This window comes from Aedes aegypti, chromosome 1 (assembly GCF_002204515.2).
Source record: "Aedes aegypti strain LVP_AGWG chromosome 1, AaegL5.0 Primary Assembly, whole genome shotgun sequence".
NCBI lineage: Eukaryota > Metazoa > Arthropoda > Insecta > Diptera > Culicidae > Aedes > Aedes aegypti.
The window spans coordinates 267,342,581-267,369,413 of NC_035107.1; the positions used below are offsets into that span (position 1 = coordinate 267,342,581).

General features: G+C 38.7%; 2 protein-coding genes across 2 annotated transcripts; one reads left to right on the top strand and one right to left on the bottom strand.

Annotated features, from left to right (window-relative positions):
• The first annotated feature begins 761 nt into the window (after positions 1-761).
• LOC5568913 (protein phosphatase 1 regulatory subunit 21) lies at positions 762-25,250 on the top strand. The gene is made up of 6 exons (XM_001658187.2): positions 762-1,274; positions 15,618-16,109; positions 16,170-16,468; positions 16,537-16,675; positions 24,597-24,704; positions 24,775-25,250. Exons 1-6 carry the CDS (start codon positions 1,221-1,223, stop codon positions 24,862-24,864), a joined length of 1,182 nt encoding a protein of 393 aa, XP_001658237.2. The 5' UTR covers positions 762-1,220; the 3' UTR covers positions 24,865-25,250.
• Positions 25,180-26,742, bottom strand: LOC5568912 (pre-mRNA-splicing factor ISY1 homolog). Its single transcript, XM_001658186.2, has 4 exons — positions 26,627-26,742; positions 26,544-26,566; positions 26,320-26,480; positions 25,180-25,989 (listed from the first exon to the last, which is right to left on the bottom strand). Exons 1-4 carry the CDS (start codon positions 26,627-26,629, stop codon positions 25,352-25,354), a joined length of 825 nt encoding a protein of 274 aa, XP_001658236.2. The 5' UTR covers positions 26,630-26,742; the 3' UTR covers positions 25,180-25,351.
• Positions 26,743-26,833: the final 91 nt, after the last annotated feature.

Genomic DNA, 26,833 nt, shown 5'->3' on the forward strand with positions numbered 1-26,833 from the left:
TTTACCCGTGATCTTCAGCAGCAAGTTTGGCTTGGGTCCATTCAATATAAAACGACCCAAGCCAAACGTCAAACGACTTATCCCTACACGCAAACAAATTTTGTTGTATAATCTACCGAATCCATGGTAGAATTAAGAACTGCACCAACGATTTTCAACCGAATACTGTTAAGTTTACTATAAACTGGTAAAAATTACTGAGCAGTGTAGTAACTGTGACTATGTCCATAGTAGCCTCGACTAAAAAGCATTGTATTTCAATCCGTGACACCCATCGTACAACACAGTACGGTGAAAAGTACAATGCCAAACTTGTCAAATCTAGAATGTTACTAGTCATAAATACTACAACTCTGGTTAAATAAACAGAATATATTTTCTTGTTGACTATGTTATGGTAGAGTTAACAGATTAATGTAATCGGTTGAAAATCGTTGGTTCTTAATTTTACCATGGATTCAGTAGTTTCTACAATAAAATTCATTTCAGTGTAGCGCTTTTAAAAAGCTAGATAGGGGCCCATTCACAAATTTCATAACGCTGAAGGGGGTAGGTGAGTATCCTTAGGATGTTATAATTTATACATAATTTGAAAATTATTCATACAAAATTAGTTACGAGAGGGTGGGTGAGGGTCAAAAATCGTCATTATTTACACATGTGCAAACTGTTCGAAAGTAATGCAGCCCTACTTTTACGAAACCTTGCCAAGTCAAAAATAGTGAAGTCGAGCAGAATGCATCCTCGGAGGAATGCACTTTTAGTTTGACAGTGGAAAACTCGAATCGCGCACAGATTTCACAAAAAAAGTGTTGTCTTTTTCCTCGTCCAAAAGTTATTAATTCCTGCGAGAGAAAAAACGGTGAAATTTTAGTGCAAACGTAGAATTCTATCTGTTTTACAGTTGAGCGGTGTGTGAGTTGAACGTGATAAGCAGTTTCTCGAGAAAAAAAACTGTCGTAACATCGCCCCCTCTTGCGCTGCGGTGGAATTTCTCCGATTGGTAATTCAATATGCGAAACATCGGCACAAATCAGCACCATCAGTGTGACGAAGACGGGCGGAAGTCGTAATCAAAATCAGTTGCAAAATTCCTACATTGAGGCACTTGGAAGTGGTGGCTTTTCGGCTACGAGGTCGCACGGATTTCGCCACATTCGCTGGGGGGAAAACTTTTCTGCAGTTAGTGGTTTATAGGAGTTACTTGGCTTCGTCCGGAAATGGAGCCGGAAAATTCCAGCAAGTATCAGAAACTGGCCGCTGAATATTCAAAGGTAAGAATGGGGCTTTGCTTTCTGTTGCCTCTTTGTTTACACGTCCTGCCGCTTTTGAGCTCTAGGGGAAAGTCAATAACGTATCATATTATGCACATTTGCGCTGATATCAGAAAGTCGACAGAGGGAAGGGCGTTTCGTTCGGCTTATCAGTTGTTTAAAGTTTGTGACTGGATTAAAATGGAAGCATTCGTTAGAAAGAACATTAAATGCAAATTTTGTTGTTCAGAATGGCTTTTTGAAATGAATTGCAATTCGCCGACCTACACCTCCAATCTTTAAGACCGTCCTGAACATTAGTAGCAATAAAACCCTGGCAATTTTACCATTTTTCTGGTCAATTTAGTCTTCGTCTCAATAGCAGGGCTAAAAGTAAATCTATGGCGACTTGTAAATGTAAACATAAGGCCTCTAAAATCTCTATCTATCTATATAAATAAAAATGGAGTGGTGTTTGTATATCACGAAATGGCTTCAGAACGGGACAGCCGATTTGCACAATTCTTTTACTACTGTCTTCTTTAAGGGTTCCGACGTGTTCGTGTGAAATAAAAGTATGGGAAAATTTTCGGAAAATTCGGTAAAGCTAGAGAAAACTAATATGCCATTTTGTATGGGAGGTTTCGTGGCATTTTTTATCAGCCTACTTGATGGCAAGACGAAGTTTGCCGGGACCACTAGTTATAGATAAAATAGTATTTTTTATTTCTAATTTGGCTTCCAGAGAATCCTTATTAGATATTGTAGAATGTAGAGGCTTTGATGAAACCTTCAGAGACTGTTATGCGACTATTCCACATGTTCTAAATGAATTTATTCTGAGTTTCCTCTAGGAAAAGCTTCAGAAAATCTTATAGTGATTTCTTTCAGGGACTGCTTCACGGATCTCTCCACCAATTCTGCCATAAATTACTCCAGCTTATTGCTACAGGAAAATCCTACCACCTCTAGAAATTTGCCAGGAAATACTCTAGAAAATTTTCCCAAATACTATCTCAAGATCAGGGCTGGTAGCAGGTATCGTTTTAGAGACTTGTTCACTAGTTTTAGGTAGGTCTCTAAAATCTATTTTTGTTTCTCTGTTTTAATCAAAATTGTCTATAAAGTCACTTTTCTTCCTTCTGCTTGCATAGAAAATTCCTGAAGAGTCCGAGAGTTCTTCGGGAGAACCTTGCAGCAGTTTCAGGGATTTCTACTTAAGTTTCACCATCCAATTGGGACAGAATCTGCATCTCATTGTTCTTATAAGCACTTCCACAGTTATTAACTGAGAGCTTTCTTTGCCGATTGAGCATTTTTGCATTTGCACATCGTGTGATAGATACGAAAATACTCTATGTCTTGGGAAGTCGATAAAATTTTCAATCCGAAAAGATTTCTGCCCGCGGGTTTCGATTCCACGACCCTTAGTTTGGTCTTGCTGAATAGCTGCACGTTCGTGTATCTATGCCCCCTGATATTCGGAGATAATTTGCTAGAAATTTACTAAACAATAATTCTAGAGCAATTACTAAATTATGTTTTGGAATTTTTGGAATAATTTCCGGTTTTTTTTTTCAGGGGAAAATTATTGAAGGTATCTCGAACGAAATTTCAGACGAAACGTGCAAATTAATCACTACTTAAACACACTTTGAAAAGATCTTCAGTATAATATCAGATGGATTTTGGCATTTTGTATGATTATTATTATTATTATGTTTTATTTAAGACACTTTACCATTTGTCATGGCATTCGTGTCTGCTTTTGTATGATAATTTTGCAAATTACTAACAGATGTCGATGAAAATCTTGCACACCTCTGAAAAAATTGATATGTTAACAAATGTGTTAAACTCTAAGGAAAATGGTTTTTGTTTATGCTAATATATTCTGTGCCACAACTCTCATGACATAGTGTGAAAAATATTTTGAAAAATACATTAACAAGCATTTGAGAGCAAATACAAAAATAGAAATAAGTCGATTTTTGAGGACCTCGTTTTTTGTTTTTTTCTTTCTACACGTTAATGGTAATATCGAACGATCGTAACGAATAAAAAAATGTTTTTTGATTGGAAAAGTTTCTTTGCATATCTATGAAGTAACGTAAGCAAAAAATGTAACTCTATATAATAGACAGTTTCACAAAAATAAAAATTTCTGGGATTCAACCAGTCACCCCCAAGTCCTAGTTGCAATACTAAAACAAACTACCAGACAAATTTTCATCCAATTTGGAGAAGATTAGGAGGTGCCTCAAGTCGAAATTGTGTTTTTTTGCTATTTTTTACATTCAAAAAAATCTACCGAGAATTTGGAAAAATGAAAATCAAAATAAATACCACTGGTTGAACGTATTATTAGTACTTTACAACTTTTGAGAACACTGTATGCCGATAAGAGAGGGTTTTGATCTCATAAAATTGATTTCTGTTAATTAAAGTACCTGTAAAACACACATTTCTCTACAGTTTTTGTTCTACGAGATTCTAAAACTCATGCCTAATCATTAAAGTTCAATCGTAGTATCATTCCTTTGTCCTTTCTGAACATTATTGTAGTACATCATTTTTGTATCCGAATTACAGATAAATTGTAGAAAATCGTCGGAAATACGACATTCCTCATTTCCCTGCATTTAGAGCTGCTGCCAAATGGTTCAATTGCTGACATGTTTAAAAATTGAACATAGTAGCTTTGCTTTTTCAATGACGGATGATGATTGAAGAAAACATCTAGCAAATGTCATCAACGCAGTCGTGTTTCAAACATCATTCGCATTTGATGTCAAGCATTAACAAATGTGATATAGCCCCGAAGTCAAGCTTCTCGACTACCGATCTTGAGGATCAGAGTTTGATTCTTTTTTTCGAGTGAAACCAATGTTTATTATATGCAGCATAGAAAAAGGACTAAAGGCGCAAATCACTACTTGAGCAGTTTTCTTCATTAACTTAGGAGTGGGAGATTTTTGTGAGTTCTATTGATTAAGACTCAGCCACAAGATACACTTTTGAACAATGAATCGTGATGAAATTTGTTGGCCTCAAGTCATTTGATCCATTAAAAAAAGAACACTCTAAATGAACTCCCATTATCAAACTCTGATCCTCAAGATCAGTAGTCGAGAAGCTTGACCTCGGGGCTATATCACATTTGTAAATGCTTGGCATCAAATGCGAATGTTGTTTGAAACGCGACTGCGTTGATGACATTTGCTAGATGTTTTCTTCAATCATCATCCATCATTGAAAAAGCAAAGCTACTATGTTCAATGTTTAGGCATGTCAGCAATTGCGCCATTTGGCAGCAGCTCTAAATGCAGGGGAATGAGGAATGTCGTATTTCCGACAATTTTTTACAATTTATCTGTATTTCGGATACAAAAATGATGTACTACAATAATGTTCAGAAATGACAAAGGAATGATACTACGGTTGAACTTTTATGATTAGGCATGAGGTTAAGAATCACGTAGAACAAAAACTGTAGAGAAATGTATGTTTTACAGGTACTTTAATGAACAGAAATCAATTTAATGTTGTCAAAACCATCTCTAATCGGCATACAGTGTTCTCGAAAGTTGTAAAGTACTAATAATACGTTCAACTAGTGGTATTTATTTTGATTTTAATTTTTCCAAATTCTCGTTAGAATTTTTTGAATGTGAAAAATAGCCAAAAAACACAAATTCGACTTGAGGCACCTCCTAATCTTCTCCAAATTGAAGGAAAATTTGTCTGGAAGTTTGTTTTAGTATTGCAACTAGGACTTGGGGGTGACTGGTTGAATCCCAGAAATTTTGATTTTTGTGAAACTGTCTACTATATAATTACCGCTGTATATGACAGAACTTCAAAAGTTGATTATACAAAAGTGACTTTCCAAATCCGACCTTATTTCCAATAATTGAGCTTTCTTAGAGAAATAATTCATTTTTTTAAAATCCGTTTCACGTTTTGTGTGAAGTAAACATATTTTCCGATAGAATAAGCTTTTCATCCTATTTTGTTTGATATACATTTTGTTCAATACAAATCATCGAATCTTCAGAAGACACTTCAAAAATGTAATTTTGTGCAAGATTTTATTTTCTATGCTTTATAAACCTTGTTGTATTTATATTAAGGCTGCACATTATTCAATATTTTTAGTTGCTTCAATATTTGATTATATGGTGAAGATTTGCGTGAAAAAAGCTTTTAAAAAGATGAACTATTCTCTGAGATATACCGTTTTGAATGCTGGCGACTACTTTTCGATACACTCCTAACCAGGTTCCCTGCTGAATATTATTTTCGCAATTCTTTCTTTCGTTATTCGCACTAAAAAATTAACCCATTGTAGTCTGCCGTATTTTACACGCTTAATAATGTTTGCATCTTGATATAACTCGTTATTCATGCGTCTGCACCAAACACCATTTTTTAGTCTGCGCCAAACACAATTTCCCACCGAGTTTCGTCCGCAACACTTTACACAGAAGGCTTTCCGATCTGCCTCTTTTAACATCTACTCCACGTGCCTGTAAAGAGAACCGAAAGAACCAAAGTATATTAGTTTTTTTACGTTTTTTTCGTTTGCAAGTTGCGGGACCTTTAGGACCTATAATCTGGTTACGTAGTCCGTAAAAGGCCCTATTTGCAGCCGCAACATGTCTTTTCACTTCGCGGGAAATGTCTTTGGGCCCTATCACGAATACCACTCACGGTGACAAACAGGTGAAGTGATCACTTTCCTATTACGGATATCACCTAAGTGAAAAAATGTGGAGAAGTTCATCGCAAGTGATAGATCGCATGAACACGAGCTATTACGAATGGCACGCTACCCGGCGAAGATCGACAAAAGCAATCACTTGAAGTGTAAACTTTCCACCGCTGTTCGGGTAGGTGAAGAGTTGTCACGTAAAATGAAATAAGTTTTGAACAGCATTTTTCTGCTTTTTATTTAACAAATATTATATTTTTTTGTTATTCTAGGAAGCAAAACATATATTTAGGCCCAGTTTGCTGTTAAAAAGTAGTTTATTGGCCTTTATTTTTGGGGGAAATTGAGGCAAGAACAAAACAATTTGTTTCCGCTGACCGTACACTAATTCAAACGGGAGTCGTTGTAGAAAATGCCTGCCTATCGATGGAAATCTCAAAAATATTTTTTAAATTAAAATTAGACAATAGACATAAAAAAATGTAGCGGAAAGGAGGGTCAAAAACATAAATTGCATCAATGTTACAACAAAAAGCTCCATTTGAAATCACATTTCTTCTCAACTGCGTACTGCGATTAAAGAAAAAATAAACCCTTGAACAATACTTGTTTTTATTAATTATGATTCGTGGTTTACGTGGTTTAACAACTACCGAAAAACTAAACATTACATATACTTTGCAATTGGATTAGATGGACAAATTGATGTGGAATCTGCGAAAAGGTTACACGTCTTCTCGGTGACAATCGAACTCACAGGGAGTCGTGTGAATATGTGATGTTTAGTTTTCCTTGAACAATTCTGAACAGAAATTATGGTGAATGATAAAGTATAACAAGCAAATTCAAAAGGGAGTCGGTGTAGAAAATTTCTACCTATCGACGGAAATCTCATGTAAATTTTTTTAATTGCAAATTAGACAATAGACATGGGCCAACACATGTAAAAATATGTAGCGTAATAATAAGTACGTAGTTGTAGCTACTGGAGGAAGCTCAAAAACATAACATTGTTAACTTCAAAGCAGGCCAAAGCTAAGTATGATGTTTTATTCAAGAAAAGTAATAAATTTCTTGTCCGAAAAATACATCAGATTTTCTTTATTTTATCATTGCATTACACTTGCTAGGTATATGGATTGCAATGATAGATTTTTATGAGGATTTCTTTAAATTTGAACGAAAAAACTGGTTTTCCATATTTGATCATTGCTGATGACTGAATGATGGATTCTTGAGCCATAAGCGGTTATTTTTTTGTTCAGCAGTAAACCAACCTTAATAAAATATAAACTTGTTATATTTCTAGTAGGGTTAAATAAATGACTCATTACTAAAATGTGCATTGAAAAAAGGATTACAACGAATCATTATGTAAGTTGAAAGATGTGGACTACTATCTCTTTTTTCAACTCCGAAAACTTTTCTTATACAAAATAATAATAGGCCGACAATCGATCAGTGCTCCGTACTAAAAAAAACACATTTAGTATGTTGAACGTGATAGACAATTAAAATCTGGAAAAAATGATCTATCTCGAAATGTATTCAAGATACCCAATATTGGAAATCCTGTTTCCGTTCACCATTATTTAAAATTAAATAGTTCAAAGCATTTAGTAGTCGACGGAAAACTTTTTTCTAACTCTCAACCAAGCCACGATCTTGCCTATGAAATTAAATGGCATCCAACGCTTGAAAGAACATCAATATGATTCTTAACATACTTAACATATGTTCAACATAATCAATTAGAACTTTTTAGCCATTCTAATTATTGATCATAATTGGGATAATCAGATTGAAATTTAATAGTTCATATCCGCGCGAAACTTCCATATCTACTTTCAAAATCGCACTAACAAATCTATATTTAAATATATATATAATTCTATATATATATTCTATATATATAAATATATATATATAATTCTTTATAAAACTCAAACAAAATTCTACAATTCAAATCTTTTTCATGTTCAAAAACCATTCAATGCAACAAGTGACTATTCGTGGCATTTCACTATGAACAATGCAATTATGAATACCACTTCACTGCAGTTGTCAATCCACTGAGTTCATTTTCAATCACTTCACCATCCGTGACAACGGGAATAGAGCAAAACAAGTGAAGTGACTGGAAGGTGAAGTGTAAGTGAACGTGAAAGTGATATCCGTAATAGGGCCCTTTGTCACATGACATAACTGTTCCAAGATAAACGAATTCTTCAACCACTTCAAATACGTCCCCATCAAACACTACCCCACAAACCTACCTCTATCTTTACTTGCAATCATGTACTTTGTTTTGGTAGAATAAATGATCAGGCCCAGTGAGGGCTGACTGCACGAAGGCCTCCACGCAGGTCAGATCGATTGCAATAAGTTCAATATCGTACACAGGATTGACACCTGATCTGCAATCTGAACACTTCATTTCAAACCATCAAGCGTAGCACGTATCAGCAAAATTAGTTTCGACGGAAAAATATGTTCAGATATTATCTGCCACAGCTCATTTCTTTCCACTGAATCGTACGCCGCCTTGAAACCAATACCTTCGTGCTCCCATACCTTCAGAAGTACTCGGAGGATCGACTGATAATGCTCACTTCCGTGCTTGAATAGCTCTTCGTTCTTCCCAGCAGCCTTACAGTTCTTCAGCTAGCTGATAGCCTTTTTAACTTTTCCTATGATCCACAGCTTGGTCGTCATCATCAACGTTCACGTTATTTCTCGCTACATTTCCACCGTAGCTACCACCGTTTTATCAATCAGCAAATTCCTTTCTCGATTTTTGTACATGACGGGCACTGGCCGTTGCATAAAATCTCCGCATATACTTCCGGTTCATGCTATTTTGAGCTTCAGCTACCACACTTTCTTCGTGCTGCCTTTTCTTTCTTTTCGTTGATTCCTTCCAACTGCTCGTCTAGCTGCTGACGGTACTGTGCAACTACCCCATCAGTCGACAAGCATTGGATATTGTAGCACAGCGTTCTGTTAATTTTGGAACTCGTAACGCTGGATAACCGCACCCGAACTTTAACTACAACGAGATAATGATACGAGTCGATATTATGGCCTCGGGAGGTCCTGATATCCATGACATCAGAAAAATGTCGCCCATTATCCAGCACGTGATCTATTTGGGAGCAGGCATCGCCACTCGGGTGTCGCCAGGTGTGTTAGCGGATATTCTTTCTGCTGATTGCTGCGGTACTGCTGATTGCCATCCCTCTAGCAGCCTTTGCGCCGCCGATGACTTTCTTGACATCTTGGGCCCTATTCTGAATATCACTTTCACGCTCACTTACACTTCACCTTCCAGTCACTTCACTTGTTTTGCTCTATTCCCGTTGTCACGGACGGTGAAGTGATTGAAAATGAACTCAGTGGAGTGACAACTGCAGTGAAGTGGTATTCATAATAGCTTTTTTATAGTGAGATGCCACGAATAGTCACTAGTTGCGTTGAATGGTTTTTGAACATGATAAGGTAATAGAAATGTCTTCGTTTATTTTTTGCCTGATTAGAATTGTTCAATTTTGAATCAATGTATCGATAATTACATAAAGATTAAAATACAGGTTTGTTTGGTGCGATTTTGAAAGTAGATTTGAAACTTTCGCGCGGATATGAACTATTAAATTTCAATCAGATTATCCAAATTATAATCAATAATTCGAATGACTTAACAGTTTTAATTGATTATGTAGAACATGAGATAAGTCTAACAAGAATTGCATTTGTGTTCCTATAAGCGTGGGATGCCTTTTGAATTTTATAGGCAAGGATTTACTGGTTTGGTAGAGAATTGGAAAAAGGGTTTTGTCGACTACTAAATACTTTAATGTATTTTAAATAGTGGTGAACGCAAACAGGACTTCAATTATAGGGAATCTTGAATACATTTCGAGATAGATCAATTTATCAGCTTTTAATAGTCTATCACGTTTAAAATATTAAATGTTCTTTTTAAAGTACGGAGCGCTTATCGGCAGAAGATCTAGCTCAATACTTTGTTAACAACAACTAAATCTATGCTAATTTTATTAGTTTAAATCAGAAACTTTTTTAGAGTTGGATAGAAGAGATAATATCCACATCTTTCGATTTTCATGTACAATGATTCGTTGTAGTGCTTTTTTCAATAAACTTTTTATCTGTGAGTTTATTGAAGAAAGGCTGGTTTACTGCTGAACAGAAAAGTAATCGCTTATCTCGATGCGGGTGAAATTCAAATCTATTCAGAATTGTTCAATGATTTAATTTTTCTTTAATGGCAGTACCCAGTTGAGAAGAAATGTAAATTGAAATATAGCTCTTTGTTAAAAATATTGTGGTGCACCAGTCAAAAGATGTGCCCACCTCCTGTAAAATCAATTCGGTGGTAACACAAAAACGCGAACGATAAACCAACATTGAGGCTCCACGCATGTGCATGAAGCTCAATTAACAGTTCGATCATTCGCGATAGGCAACGATCGGACCATTATTATTTTTGTCACGCTGACCTCAGCATATGCGCTCCAGAACTCTTTACCCATTACTTCTAGGCAAATTCAATTATGTAGCACCCACTAGGTGCAACACTTTTAGGCCTATATAAGGATTTTTGAATCAATGAATAGACAGTTCAATTCGGTCTTTGGACCAAGTAACAACAGGAGTTATTACTGGAATATCACCTTCCTATCGGCGATCATACGTCATCTCCCTGCTTCATCAGGACTCGTCGGTTCATCTTCGCTTCCCACCAACGAGACTACATCAATATCATGATCCTTTCGGTCAAGATATTTGAAGTTAACAATGAAACAATTTATGTTGAGCCACCTCCAGTAGCTCCAACTACGTAGTTATTATTCCGCTACATTTTTTTACATGTGTAGGCCCACAACTATTTTCTAATTTGCAATTACAAAAATGTTCATGAGATTTCTGTCAATAAGCAGAAATTTTCAACAGCGACTCCCGTTTGAGTTGACCTTTCTTTTCTTTGCGTATAGCGAGCGGAAAAAAAATGTTTTGTTCGATTCTTGCCTCACTTTCCAACAAACAAATAAAGGCCAATACATTACTTTTTAACAGCAAATCGGGACTAAATATAGTGTTCTGCTTCCACGAATAACAAAAACATAAGATTTGTTAAACAAAAAGCATAAAAAATGCTGTTTTAAACTTGTTCTTTTTTACGTGACGACTCTTCACCTACCCGAACGGCGGTGAAAAGTTTCCACTTCAAGTGATTGCTTTTGTCGATCTTCGCCGGGTAGCGTGCCATTCGTAATAGCTCGTGTTCATGCGATCTATCACTTGCGATGAACTTCTCCACATTTTCTCACTTAGGTGATATCCGTAATAGGAAAGTGATCACTTCACCTATTTGTCACCGTGAGTGAAATCCGGAATAGGGCCCCTTGTTTTGGGCACTCTCCTTCATTTCATCGGACTTATCGTTCGTTGGCGTATATATGCTGATCAGGCTGAAATTAAAAAACATGCTCTTTATTTTCAACACACAGATTCGATCGCTTACCGGTTTCCACCGAAATCACTATAAACAGGTTATCTCCGAAAATCAGGGATTTTCAGTTGATTGATGTAAGAACGGATTAATCACTTGCTTTGGTTCAGTAATACGTTGTAGTTGACCTTTCCAATCCGTTCGATGGTTACAGCGGGCATCCAGGACCACGAATTGGTTTGGTGGACTTGGGCATACACCGTATCACCTCGGTCGAAGTTCCTATGGTCTCGTTCGGTAGCATTATTCTGGCGTTCTGTTGCTTCGGGGTTCTGACGTATGTTGTTATCTGTAGTTTTTAATAGAGTCCTAGCGTCCTAGCATCTTCCTAGCCGGTGACTGTCCTCCGAGACCTTGTGTTGAAGTGGAGCGATATACGGTGAGAAAATTGTGCAGTGAATCTTCTAGGGACTCTCCTCCCGAACGAATTTTCTTTACGCTTCTCTTCACGGTGTCTACAAAACTTTCCACTAATTGGGGGTGGTAATTCCAAAAGATTTGCAAAAATTCTGGACCTCCGAACCGGTGAATTGTGTTCCGTTGTCACTTATTACGGTCTCGGGAATTCCAAACGTTGAGAAAATCTACTTGAGGAACTTAAACGTCGTTTTTTCCGTTATTAATTTTGGTCAGCACTACTTCAGGTCATCTAGTGAAAGGATCAACGACCACCAGAAAATAGTTGCCATCTACCGGCCCGGCGTAGTCTATGTGGATGCGGGACCACAGTTTTTCGGGAGTAGGCCATGGCTCTGGCTTCGTCCTGACATGAGCCTTGGTAGCAGTAGCACAATGAACGCAACGTCGGATAAAATCTTCAATTTCTCCATCTATTCCAGGCCTGTACACGTAGTTGCGGACGATTGATTTCATTCGCACCACGCCAGGATGAACACGGTGGAACTGAATGAGCAGGCGTCATCGAAAAGTCTCCGGAACGATCACTCTTTCCTTGAACAGTACGCATTCGCTTCTTGGGCTTGAACTTCTTGGGCTACTTGCTTGGAAGCAGCTGGCCATCCGCCCAGAATGTACCGTTTTACTTGCTGAAGGATCTTGCACTTTTTTGTGACATCATGGAGTGCTGAGAAACTGAAGCGATGATGTAGTCTTCTTCTGGACGCATGCTTCGGTCGATGAGGCGTGAAAGCATGTCAGCGCATCCAAATTCGTTGGTCGAAACATATTCAATGTCGAAATCATAATTCACCATGATGAAGTCCCAGCGCTGGCTTGTGATCCGTTTGGGGCGTGAATCTTCTTCCCAGCAGAAACTTGTGGAACTTGGTTACACCGTACACAAGGGCTAAGGCATCATTCTTTCTTGCTGTTGTTTGTTTGAGCTGAATTGGATGACTTTGCAGACTTCATGAAGCAGGAAAAATATCCTTCCTTGTGGCCGACGCGATTACATTCCTTACAGAGGTGGGTGCTGTAGCCGCATTCCTTCACGAAGTGCATTTGGCCACATTGCCAACAAGGAGACTTCGGCTTCTTACTTTCATGCTTCACGGAAACTTGCTAGACCATTGATTTCGAACTGCCCTGCAGTTCGATGATCGTGGTGTCTTCCTTCAGGTTGACAAGGCGTTGATACTCGGCCACTCTCCGCTGGAGCTTCAGGCTTTCCGTTTTCCAGAATTGAAAGTAATCTTGCGCAGACATCGGCGTACTTCGAGGCTTTCAATCCGCTGACAAACATCAGGCACTTGAAATGATCGAGAGTGAGGTTCTGGAATTGAAATTTCTTAAACTTGACCTCTTTTGGCAACTTCGGCAAAATGTAATTGAGATAGGGGCTGTGCGAAGCGGTGTCTAGCTTCCGGAGAAGAAGACGTACTTTTGTGGCACGTCCAGCTGGCGGGCATCATTCTCGTAGATATCTTGATGATAACGATCAAACCAACGGCCAAACGTGACTCCGTTTTCTTCATCTAAAGAGAATTCGGTGATGTTTGATGATAGGGATTCCAAAATCTGTTCTTGACTTTGATGCAGCGGAAGTTCCTGCTGGACCGCCATTTGCTGAAGAAGCTGGACCATTTGAAAGATAACGTCTTGAATTCCAGGTTCTTGATTAGCGTGAATTCTTATTTTTCGTCGCCAAATGATGCGTCCGTAGAATAAAATAAAGGTGGTTTCAAGTTTAACGTTTGTTCTATTTGGTGGTTGGACATATAATGAATTGAAAATAATTTGTTCTGTCAAGGCCAACATTTCATGGGTGAAGATGAATCGGAGCCAAGGTTCAAATTTTCAAGAGCACGGATCTGGAAAACAAAACATCCGTTTAAGCTGAAAACTTTATCGATTGATCACTAGCTGGTGATGACCAATCGATTAGGTTTTCAGCTCAAACTAATGTTTGGTTCTCCAGATCCGTGCTCTTAAAAATTTGAGTTTTGGCTTCGATTCATCTTCACCTTAATGTAACATTGAGGAATTATATGTTGTAATAACAACAAATTTCGACTCTGTGTATCTAAACTTCTACAAAAGTGCAAAGTTCAATAGTAAACCCATTACCTTCTAAAGCTTGGTTTGCTACTGAAAATGAATCGCTAAAGAAATTTCTCGCCGATTCCTTGCAGAAATTTTATACAGCGACTCCCATTTGAACTGACATTTCATTTCAACGGTGTACACCGATTCGTTTAACTTTTAGTTAAAATTTGGTAGTAGTTTTCCCCTCAAATGCGCCCATCTTGGCGAGAGAGCCCGCTTTCTAAATGCCCTGATTCGAGCAATGTGAAGGGACCCAAACCAAGATGATAGTATATGATTGATTTGATAGAGCACTCAGAGTGGATCGTACTTCGTGGTGGAAATACGGGGAGTACTGTACCGGCCTCATTAAACGAATAGCCTCTATTGAGCTGAGACTATCCGTAAAAATTAAGTATTCATCAGAGGGAAGAGAGGCAATTTGCTCTAATGCGTAACGTATAGCCGCTGATTCTGCGACGTATACGGACCAAGGGTCCTGAAGTTTATGGGCGGCGTTATGAAACTCATTAAAAACGCCAAGTTCAGTGGAATCATTTGTTTTTTGATCGACGGTCATTAATAATATTTTTATCACTAAATATCACGAAAGTGTTCATTTTTCCCCGATACCTTTTCACCAAGTTTCTTTCCGATCAGATTTTTCTGCTTGTTTTTCTAACATTTGATATGATTTTCATCGCCATAAATTAATGAAGCACGTCGTACTAATATCAAACATGAAAACTTGCCGAGGGAAACAAAAATATATGGTCCTAAAATGATCATTCGCTTAATGTGTCAATTATGCCCTTAATTTCCTTAAGAATATACCCCGAGGAGCTGTTATAAGGCATTGATTTTTAGAAATTCTACCGGGAATGGATTTTTTTCCGAATTTGCTTCATGAATTCATCCAATGATTCTTGCACAAAATCTTTTAGGACCTCGTTCATGAGTTTCTCAACAAATTCGGCCAATGCTTCTTCAATAAGTTTCTCCAGGAATTTCTCTTCCAGAGATTTCTCCAGCATTTCATGCAAGCATTACTCCTGCTGTCTCTATCTTGCAGATCTTAACCTTTTAGCATAAAGTTACCACGATTACACTTAATGTTGGCCGATATTGAATACTTTCACAAAGTGGGATATGATCGTGTGAATTGGCCAAAAAAGGATTTTCTCTAGGAAAGTTACCAGGATCGGATCTTTGTTGGCACATCCCTGGAGAAATTCATAGATAGATTCATGGAAGGAAAAATCGTGAAGGAAATACCAAGATGAATTCCGGGAGTGCTGAGGGCTTCCTTGTGATACTTAGGGAATAATTTTTAGATGAATTTCTGAACGAATCTTGGTCTCTTTTTGATTCCTGTCCAGTTTATTTTTCAGGTATTATGCCTCATAAAGTTCTCATTTGTAGGCACTTAGTCGCCACCAGCTTAGTGAACTGCGCAACTCAGTTAAACAAGTTAAGTTCCTCGAAATTTCCGTGTAAATGTTAGATTATTTTATCAGTGGGGCCTATTTTTCTAGCGGTTGCTCCCTTGACCTAGTAAAAGTGAATGTACCTAATATAATAAACTATCGTTTCTACTACTACAACTACAATTACCATTCCTTTTAAATGTTTGCAGCTACGAGCCCAGGCCACTGTCCTCAGGCGGGCCGTTTTGGAAGAGCAGAGCAAGAGCGCTGCCCTCCGGGAATCACTCAAAGAGAAGGAATCAAATCTACGCAAAACGGTCCAGGAAGTAGATAGTCTAGGCTTTCGGAACAAGCAACTAGAGCGAACGGTGGCTTCGCTTCAGCAGGACCTGGAAGAGCTCAAGAAAGCCAACAACAAAGGACACAAGTCCAAAAACGTCAGCATCAACGAATCAATCGTACCGGCGGACACACAAGTGATCCGGGAGGACCTGGCCAAGAAGATCGCGGAAAACTCGCAACTGATGATGCAGATGGAGGATCGCTATGCCGAGATCAAACAGTGCCAAGTGCGAATGGAGGGTCTCAATCGGGAACTGCAGCAGCAGGCTGCCGTGGAACAGAAGCTACGGAAGGAGATGGAAGCTCTGGCACTGCGAAACACCGAACTGGAAGCGAAGATATCCGAGGCTGCAAGCACGGTGGGATGAATGGGTTACTGAGGTAAAGGACGAAATTTAACTTTAGTTTTATTCAAACAGATCGGAAGCGAGGACGGATTGAGTGTGACGGCCGACATGGAGAACCACTACAATAGCACTAGTAATCACTTTAGTAGCACTTCGAGCCAAGCGGCGGTGGCATCGGGTGGGGCAAGCAACAACCACAGTAGCACCCCTGGGGGCACCGGCAGCGGCAACTGTGATGATAGGATAGTATTTCTCGAGAAGGAACTAAGTCACTGGCGGGCGCAGTACGAACTGCTCAAAATTGAGACCACTAGTCAGCGGGGGGCCGCGGAGGAAAATGTACACGACTCCACCCAGGATAAAACGGAAAAGTAGGAAGCGTTTGAGGATTCGGAATTGGATTGATGCAAATCTGTACAATTTGATTTTCAATTTTCAGGAATTTGGAGGACAATCAAATTCAGAGCGAACAGCAATCACGGGAGCAAAAACTGACGGATTGCTTCATCAAAAGCATAGGGAATCTATTTCATGACAAGTGCAGAGCGGAATCGAAACTTGCGTCGCATTTATTAGAGGTGAGTATTTTGCAACGGTGTTGTTAATTGAGAAGACATTCTGAAAATTATGAAAACAACGCAAGGTCATACAAAGCTTATTCAGTTTGAAATTTAGGTAATGGTATCTATAGGCATCTTCTATAGATATTCTGCTAATTTCTTAATTGCTCACGTAGCTATATCGTTCTTAAGAAACGCGGAAGTTCTAGCAATTGCTCAAGGCAGAACAGAAGCTTCGAATCGTGAGTCAGTATTTGCATGGACAAGCATTCACGCATTAAGGGATATTCTCATTGCGCCATTCCGGGCCGGGGCCGGGATGTTTGCATTTCGCGAGGGGCTTTTTTGCACAGTTCACACTGCGACCGTGCTTACTGGGCGTGTGCCGGGTTTTCCTGACGCGAGATTGTACGCACACTACGACAAAACTGTCAAATGGTTCTGTTTTTGCAGATTGAGATTGATGATTTAGTTCTAAAATATATATTACTGTGGAAATTGAGAGATTAGGATTACTGCAGGATTTTGCATTGCGGTTTTTGTATATCTGGTACTTTTTTTCTGATATTATTGTTGGATTTTTGGTAATGTTCTTCAATTTGGCAAAAAATACGTAGTTATTCAACCATGAAAGCTACGGGGTGTTGTGAAGGTCAACCCCAAAGTAGGTGTTCCAGGATCAATTTGATTTCCCTGTAGTTAGCAACTACTGGATTATATATGTAAGAGGGGCAAACAACTTATTTTTTTCTGAAGCGAAACTTTTAGATTTGTTTTTTTCAAATAGGTACACACATCCTTGAAGTAGTACCATCAGTGCAGCAGTAGCCGTTCATGCCCCTATTACCGCTCACTAGTGCAAAAACGAATCTATCGTTTTAAGTTTTCTAATAAAAATTACTTGAGCAAATCCCTGTCCTTTGGTTCAGAAAGGGGTATGGGCGCGTTCTGCCAACTCGGTCGAGGCAGATTTCTTGTGTGAACAACTTACAACATGGACGTTCTAAAGTGCCAGAATGAAGTGTTGTGCTTGTGGGGAGCACTTGAAGATGGGATGGAAGGTCATTACTTCGCGTTTGTGCTTTACTCCTGCTTATCTTAAAAGTTATATACAATAACCGACCCTAAGTTTAACTATCGAAATTAACAGTTGCAAATACAATAATCGTTCTGAGTTCACTAACATGGCGTTAATTTTATCATAATGATCTTTTATCTACATCCGTCGAACCATTCTGAATGGCCGTTGTGAGAATATCACCAAGAACTTCTCACATGCATTAAAGCTGAATTGTCCTACATTGAAACATTGAGGTTTTCGCTCTTTTGGATTCATTTTTTGTTGTTCGTCCTCAATAAAGTTGAGATGTCCTGAATGCCGCACATGGCGTACAGTGATCATTGCCATGGAGTTTCTCGTAAGCTGCATGGGGATTGTTATCATGGGAATCCAAAGAGCGAATTTTCTATGATTTCATTGTAGGCCAATACAGCAATAAAGCATGTAACAATCACTAACATTTCTTCTCTCTTTATCCTTGTTTTCATATCTAACCCGCCATTACAACGAGGAAAAATCCATTGGAGAGGAAAGACATGGCAGCGTATTGGCCGAGAAAAGATAAGTAGGGTAATTCGCTAATTGTTGAACGCTACCCAAATGTTGAACGATCTGTAGAAACCATGTTAAAACAGGAAATCGAACCATTTTCAAACAGTTTCAATAAATTATACAGATTATTTTGTAAGTTAGCTGTACTATTGGACACAATAAATTTAATTAGCACATTAATTTCTGAAACGAAATATTGATTGAAAATTTGTATCGGTAGCTGGAACGAAAATTTCAATTCTCTTAAAAAATAACTTAAGCTGGGGCTGCTATTATTAGCTATTTCATAAGCTGTGTGGTAACACATACTACGTATATTGGATTGAGCACCTATTCACGATATCAGTTAAAGTCTACTTTAGTTATTTTCTAAACATCCGTACAATTTAGTCGTACTTATTAATTACATAAAATCATATTCAATTGCACTTTCGTTTCACGTACATTTTCCATTTGTTGAACACTAGCATAACAAAAAAGTTGAAATTTAGCGTGACATAATTTGTGTACCATCCCTAAAGTCTATGGAGTGCCGAAGGGGACGATTCTCTTCCGTTTCAGCCCAGAGTGGTCAGGGAAAGTGCTTCGCGGACCTAACCCTGCCCTCACAACCGACGAGGAGCGCGAACTTGCAAGTTGAATGAACGCGGGAGTAAAACGGTCAACATTTAGCGACAATCGTTCAACATTAGGATAAGATGGGTTATGTACGTGTTCAACAATTGGGTATAGAACTATCTTTTTAAATATATGTTTTTTCAATTAAAAATAAACATTACTGTGCCAAAAATGTAACAGAAATAATGTTCAATAATCGTTTACGGTGTTGAATGCTTTTTTAGCAACCTTTCTATTAGAATTTAGATGAAAATCAAATAACAAAAAAACGTCTATCTTTACCGTTCAACATTTGGCGATTTACCCTATCATGTTTTTGTAAATATTCTTATTACTGATTGCAAGGTGAATCAGATTAACTAAATTTTTAACTAATAACAAACTTGTTCCACAGAGCTATTTACAAAACACCACCCAAAATCCCTCCTTTCCCATATCCTTAGGCAAAACACTCCACTACCGCTATATGTATGACTGATTCATGTTCTTTTGACCTTGCATCATTCATACGTGTATTGGAAGTCAAGAGTAGAAGCAAAACTTAAAGAACCTTCTGGTCAAAGATGTTGCGTTGCCTACTTCCCAAACTCCAAAACCCCCCGGTGTATTATGGACGGTGTGAGTTTTCAAACTTATGCTGGAGACTTGGCCCCTGACCCCCTTGTACATCAATAAAATAAAATAAAATAAAATAAAAATTACTTGAGCAACTACTCCAGTGATTTTTCCTGAAACTCCTTATAAAACAACCTGGATGTCTTGTGGTAATCCGGGACGCAATAAAAATAGAATTCTTGAATCCCCAGAATAATTGTAGCGGTGTACTTGGAAAATTCTTGGTAAAAATCTCTGATCATTTCAAAAGAAAGTTTGTGCAACGAAGAACATTTTTAAAATTTTAATGATTTTCTACGAATTATTTTTTTTTTTCGAGAATTTCTAATGGGACTCAATATAGATGTTCCCTAACTGATTTCTACAGATTTTTTTCGGGAATTCCTCATGGGAAATGTTCTGAGTAATCCTCTACGAGACCATTGAGGAATTTCTACAGGGTTTCTCTTAACATTTTTTCTCCAAGAATTTCTCGAGGAGTTTCAACAAGAATTCCTGCAATGATTGCTACGGAAATTCCTGCAAAGATTCCTACGAGAATTCTTTCAAAGATTCCTACGAGAATTTATGTACAGAGATTCCTCCGGGATTTCATCAAGAAATTCCTTCAGGGATTCATCCGGGAATTCCTCCTGGGATTTCTCCGGATATTCTTCCAGCGATTACTACGAGAATTTCTCCAATTCTGGAATACCTACAAGAAATCCCTTTATGGATTCTTTTAGGAGTCCCTTCAGGGATTTTTTCAAAGGAGTCCCTTCATGAATTCTTCCAGGAGTTACTTCAGCCCTTCTTCCAGGAGTCTCTTCAAGGATTCCTCCAATGATTTCATCGAGGAATGCCTTCAGGACATGCTCCAGGGATTTTTTAAGGGTAGCTTATGGGAAATCCTACAGAATGTTCTTAAGAAAATTTTAGGATTTCCTAAAGGTGTTCCTCCCGGAATCACTCCAAGGATTCATCCTGGATATCCTTCACAGATTTCCTCCTCTGTGTCTTCATATTTCCTCCTCACCTTTTTTTGTTATTATTTATAATTTCTTCCAGCGATACCTTCTGAAAGTTCCCCAGAAATTATTCCAGGGGTTTTCGCCATAATTCAGTACATACATCAGGTAATCTTGTTGGACCTCCTTCAAAGATTCATTCAGGACATTCTCCAGAGATTTCCTCCTTTAGGAATTGCTCCAGAAACTCCTACAGCATTTCCTCCTCCAGAGAGGAATTCTTCCAGGGATTCCTTCAGGATATTCCATGATCAAGGAATACCTCCAAGCATTCATCTACGAATTCATACAGAAGTTCTTCCAGTGATTACTCCAGAAATTTAATAGTAATATGCCCAGGAGTATTTTTCCGAATCCCCACCAGGGATTCCTTCAAAAATTTCTTCCAAAAATCTCATCACGATTTCTTACAGGAATTCCTCTTGGGTTTTTTTTTTCAGTCATCCATTAAGGGATTTGTGAAGGAACTCCTAGAAGAACTCCTGGAGGAATCCATAAAGGAAAATCACTGGAGGAACTAGTTAAGGAATCCTTTAAGGAATACCAGGAAGAACTCTTCAGGGATCTCTAGCGGAACTCCTTTAAGAATCCCTTGAGGAACTTTTGAAAGTATTGCTGGAAAAACTCCTGAAGGAATTTCTTAAGGAACTTCTGGAATAATTTCTGACGGAACTCCTGGAGAAAACCCTGAAGGAACTTCTGGAAAAATTCCTGAATGAACTGCTGGAGGAATTTCTGAAAAAAACTTCTGGAGGAATTCATGAAGAAAACCCTGGAGGACATCTGAAAAGATCTTCTGGAGGAATTTTTGAATGAACTCTTAAAGGTATTCCTAAAGATACTCCTAGATGATTTTCCCGAAGGAATTCCTGCAGAAACTCCAGGAGAAATTCCTGGAGGAACTCCTGGAGCAATTCATGAAGGAATTACTGGAGAAATTTCTGAAGTAACCCCTGAAGAAATTCCTAAGGTAACTCCTGGAAATATTCCTGAAGGAACTGTAAGAGAATGTCTGTAGGAAATTCCCGAAGAAAACCCTGGAGTAACTCCTGAAAGAACTCCTGAAGAAATTAATTAAATCCTGGAAGATTACCTGGAGGAATTCCTGGAGGAATTCTTGAAGGAAACACCGGAAAATTTCCTGAAAGATCTCCTAGAGGAATTTTTGAAGGAGCTCTTGGAGGAATTCGTGAAGATACTCCTGGAAGAATTCCTAAGAAAAACGCCTGTAGGAATTAATGAAACTTTATTTTAGAAACTCCTGGAGCAATTCCTGAAGCATTTCCTAGAGAAACTCCTGAAGAAACTGCTAGAGGAAATCTTGGAATAATTCCTGGGGGAACTCCTGAAGGTACTCCTGGAGGAATCAATATAGGTACTCCAGGAAGAATTCCTGAACGAACTCCTGGAGGAATCCCTGAAAGAACTTTTTGAAGAATTTCGGAATAAACTCCTGGAGGAACTATTGAAGAAATCTCGGTAGAAATTCATTCAGGTATTCATGGAAGAACTGCAAATCCCTGGAAAAAAAAAAATACAAGCCCTGTAGAAATCCTTTTTAGAATCCCTGGATAAACTCCAGGATGAATTTCACGAGGAACCTCAGGAGAAATCCCTAAGGAAATTCTAGGAGAAATACCTAAAAAAGGATCTTCTAAAGGAACTCCTGTAGAAATTTAAAACTCTCTTAGTCTCAAGCACAATTTTATCCCTTCAACCAGAGATCAAGATGGTCGAACATAGGCCGAAGGATTTCCGGAATCCTCCAATAACCTAAATTTCCAGTACGGATGGTACATATTCAAACATTAAATAGAAAAACTTAGAATTTGCCAAGAAATTTGTTCCAGGTATTAGCTTGATTATGGATGAATCTTTCAAAAACCCCATCTGAAAACACCGGGAGAATCTTAGAATTCTGTAGACATTTCTCTACGGAATTATTGGAGTAATGTTGAACATCCTAAAATTGTAAGGTTGGCCAATTGTTATAAAATGCATTTCGCCGAAGTTGTATTTTTCTTGGAATCCATGCAAGACACCCTACTTCGGAAGTAGGGCATATTCGAGCGCATCCAGATGCAAATCGCATGCACCACTTCCGAAGTTAGTTATCTCACATAGGTTCTGAGAAAAACCCAACTTCGTTGAGGGACCATTTCTATTTTTTTACCGCGCCGACAAGGTCGCATTCCGCAAGGAACTTGATTCCTAAAAATGATCCAAAATGTTTGCAAATCCAAATGTCAACCGCAATGCCCACACCGTAGATTGCGCACAACTTTTGCACAGTTGTTTGTGATTTCAAATGGAACTGATAAAACTTCTACATGGTTGAATTTAATCAAATTTGCGCACTAGTGCTCATGGAATGCTGCAAGTATAGCAGCAGGCTCTATCCCAATAGGGTGGTTGAGTAAAGAAAAAAAAAGTTATCACGAAAAAAAAAACCTCTTGTCGGGTGCGTTTAATCTTGTTAACTAACGTTGATGAATAACAAAAACAAATCTGTCACCTCTCTTCATAAAGCACAGAGAACTCACAATGACAAAGGATGTTCTGCCAGCCGTGTATCCACCGGAAAGTTCCAAATATCGTTGCCGATAATATTTTTTTACAGCTCGATAACACCCCGGTTTGACCCCGAGCCCGGCACAGCTTCGGTGTGAACGATCACATATAAAACACATGAAAGTTATTCAAAACATAACTCGGTCGGGCCTCGGACAAGTCCCGGGCCCGATACGGCGCAATGAGAATAGCCCTTAAGCTTGACAATCTGACAAACCAGACTACATCGATGGACATCTATCGATCTAAAAGGTGAAAGCAACATTACAACGAACACCTAAATGGCACTGAGGATTAATAAACACATTTTGGCGTGGAGATAAGCAAAGTAATCTTAGATCATCGATTAGCGAATAAATCATGCCTGAGCTTTCAATATGCAATATGCCGTCAAATAATAATCATTACTAACTACTATCAATTCCACAAACAGATTCTTTCAACAAAAACTGGACCCAATGTAGTGGTTAGGGTCCTGGGATCAAATCCCATCCCCGAGATAGTCACTTTAACGAAAAAATTTTAGTTATAGAAAAAAATCTACTAAAACAGTTATTCATGACTACGTTTCTGAACTTCGTCGATCAATTTTTCCTGGACCAGTTCCAGTGCAACTTCCATCTTCTTTACGACAGTCCAAGTCGGTTGTGAGGGCACTGAACGGCTTGGTAAAACTCCTTAGCACGATCATCACCTCCAATTACGACCGAGATTTGTTCCAAATTTTGCCAGTATAGGGGAAAGTGGGGCAGTTTGGCCACTTTAAGAAAAAGTCGATAAAAGTGATGAAAATATTATGGAAACTTTGGATTTTTCCATGATTTCCAACATTTCTTAGATCAATACACTAGATCTGTTTGATTTCCGTTGTCTTATAAAATTCACGAATAAATGAGAGATTTTTCAAAATTTGTCATTTTTTGAGTCGATTTTTTACCGATGGGGTGAAATGAGCACCCTATTTTTGGTTGTAAAATTATTTTATATAATCTAAACATTTAATTATTTTTTTCACTACACTTGAAAGTTATTAGTATTTATAAACACTCCGTGCAAAAAGATTAAATTAAAAAAAAAAACATTCTAACAGTCAAATTGCATCATTTTAAAATGATGAAATTTGAAAGAGCCATTCGGGGCAATTTAGGCAGCTTTTTTGAATTTCATTTATTTCTTTTTCTTTGAGTTTAGAACACTGACCCCATTGGCCCGACTACCCCTAATGTTTATTAAAATTATATATAACAGGTAAAAGGGGATGCCGACACTCGTTCTGACATTCATAGTTTGTTTGAAAGTTTCAAAAACGTAACGTTGTCACGATAAAAATGTGTTATAAGCATGAAACGAGCTCACCAGTTGTTAATCCATCCTCGATTGAATACGAATATCTTTTCGCGTTCGTACAACGCGAACAGCACACGATTGATTCCGTCGCTCACCCCAAAAAAGTGTGCAACAGCATCAAAAGACTCACTCATTCAATGCAATATTACTCTCAACATTCCAAATCTAGTCTCAAAGACTGCAATCTCATCTGGACATTATGAAGAACCGATTGAAAGATGGCGAGAAAACAATTCGCGACAAGGAGCACCGGTACCACATCATCGAAGATGAACTCGTAAGTTACTTCTCATAATGCAAAACTCCCTCCACAATCAGAAACCGTTTTCTTTTCTACCTCCCTCAAGGCCCGCACCCGCCTAAACTACGAAGAGCAGATAGAAGTCCTCACCGAACAGGTGGTAAGCCTAAGCGAGCAACTGGCCAGCTGCAAATAAAACAAGAAACTAAGCTTCCCCGTCGAACCAAACTCAGATTGTGGGTGATCTCCATTTATATCCGAAGAGGAATAGTAACCGACAATTACTATGAAACCGCTAATAACTAAAATACCATTGAGGCGCGAAATAGATCGAATGGAACAATGAATGTTCCAAGCAAACTAGTTGTTGAACATGTAACAAATTCAATCCGAGTCGCATTCCTACACGCGCGGAATGACCGAAAAGAGCAACAGTAACTGTTTGAGTATAGAGTATTATAACTTTTTTTTTCATTTTTTCTATGCTGTGTGTATGTCAAAGAACAAGTTATATCAAGAAATTTGTGGATGAAATTATTGAATGACGAACAATAGAAATAAATTGTGCAAATTATTGTGTTACTAAAAACACGACAAGGCTTTCGAAGCTATCACATGTCCTTACAAATCTCAGATTAGCATAGGAATTTAATATAAAACATACCTAAATCAAGCACTTACCCTCACATATCTTCATCGTCCTCGATGCCATACTTTTTCATCAGTTCTAATTTTCGCTTTCTCAGCAATGCCGCCTCGATGTCCTTCTGACTGGGTACTGGAACGTGCGCGGTAAATCTCGGTCCCAACAGCCCCATGGGATCGTCCTTTTGCTGCTGTCCTTGCTTTTCGTCCGCATCGCCACTCAACCGCGCATCAGACCCGTAAATGTCCTCCTCCGGTTCGACTTCCTTCTGCTCTCCCTTCGCTCGGCTTTGCTTCCATTCCTCAACCGCTTTCTGAATGGCAGCCTTCTCCGCTTTCTCCTCCAGCGGAAGCAAAATTCCATCGTCGTCATCCCGATACCCGTAATAGTCCGCGTCGATGTCCTTCATCAATTCCGCCCGGGTCTTTTTCGGCGGTGGCGGAGGTTCCTGCTCGAATAATTCCCGCACCCCTGGTAAATCTTTTGCCGCTCCGAAGTACTTGTAGCCGCGATTGCCCGGCACTTCCCGGCCTTCGGCATCGAACATCTTCGGACCATATCGCCGGTAGTGAGGCCCCCCCAGGTCCGAGATTTGATTTTCCCAGTGTCGTTTCTCGCGCAGCAACTTGTTGATCTCGTCGTTCAGATCCCGGATTCTGAACTCACCCAAACCGGCTGCAAATAGGGATTTCAATTAAGGTCTTCTTATATATTATCAAAATTAGGAAAACAACCCACTATAAGCCGGGTAGTAGCAAGTCTCTATTTAGAGACTGGTTACTATTTCAATGCATATTTTAATGGAAGGTCTCTAATGCCATGAGAAATTTGCTAGGAAGCTCTTAGAAATAAAGAAATAACCTTTAAGAGATGCCTGGTTGAATTTCTTGAGGAATTCTTCTTACAATGTTAGCCTCTTTTTAGTTCCTGTCCAGTCGCTTATTGGTCTGTTTTGCCTGTCAAGTTTTGATCACTTAGTCGCTACCAGCCCTGCGCTTGACTTACCATTCTGGATTTGTGCCACTTTTTTCGATATCTCCCGGATGATTTCCAAGCGCCACTTTTCGCACTTGGGCAGATCCTTGCACTCCGACGCCAGGTAGGGCCGGCGTTCGTTCTTGCCGGTTTCCGCTTCCTTTGCAGCGCGCCATCGAGCCAGAGTTGTCCTGGGGAAGACATTGCATCAATCAATTAATGGAACATCCGTTACCTAGGAGGGGGATACTTACATTGCTTTTTCAGCGTTACGAGCCTAGAATAAAAGGGAAATTAACATTTTTATGTTCTTGAAGTAAATGCAATGATAACTTACCATTTTGAAGAGGAATTAAATTTTTTCTTCACTGTTTTAAATGCAAAGTACTGGAAATTAGACAAACTGCGTGGCTAAACGTTGGCTCGAGTAACATGTACACAAAATAAGGCGAAGGTGTTTGCGGTAGCGGACTGTTGTGGGAACTCGTTTTTGAGAACTGTCAGAACGGACACAGGGCTGCCATCAAAGCTGCCAAGAGGCATA

Bases quoted from the DNA above. Each gene is read 5' to 3' on its own strand.
- LOC5568913 (XM_001658187.2), top strand. From the start codon at position 1,221: ATGGAGCCGGAAAATTCCAGCAAGTATCAGAAACTGGCCGCTGAATAT. The intron at 16,469-16,536 runs GTAGGAAGCGTT...TTCAATTTTCAG, and splicing joins ACCCAGGATAAAACGGAAAA to GAATTTGGAGGACAATCAAA. The intron at 24,705-24,774 runs GTAAGTTACTTC...ACCTCCCTCAAG, and splicing joins ACATCATCGAAGATGAACTC to GCCCGCACCCGCCTAAACTA.
- LOC5568912 (XM_001658186.2), bottom strand. The intron at 26,481-26,543 runs GTAAGTATCCCC...TGTCTTCCCCAG, and splicing joins CGTAACGCTGAAAAAGCAAT to GACAACTCTGGCTCGATGGC. The intron at 25,990-26,319 runs GTAAGTCAAGCG...CCCTATTTGCAG, and splicing joins AGTGGCACAAATCCAGAATG to CCGGTTTGGGTGAGTTCAGA.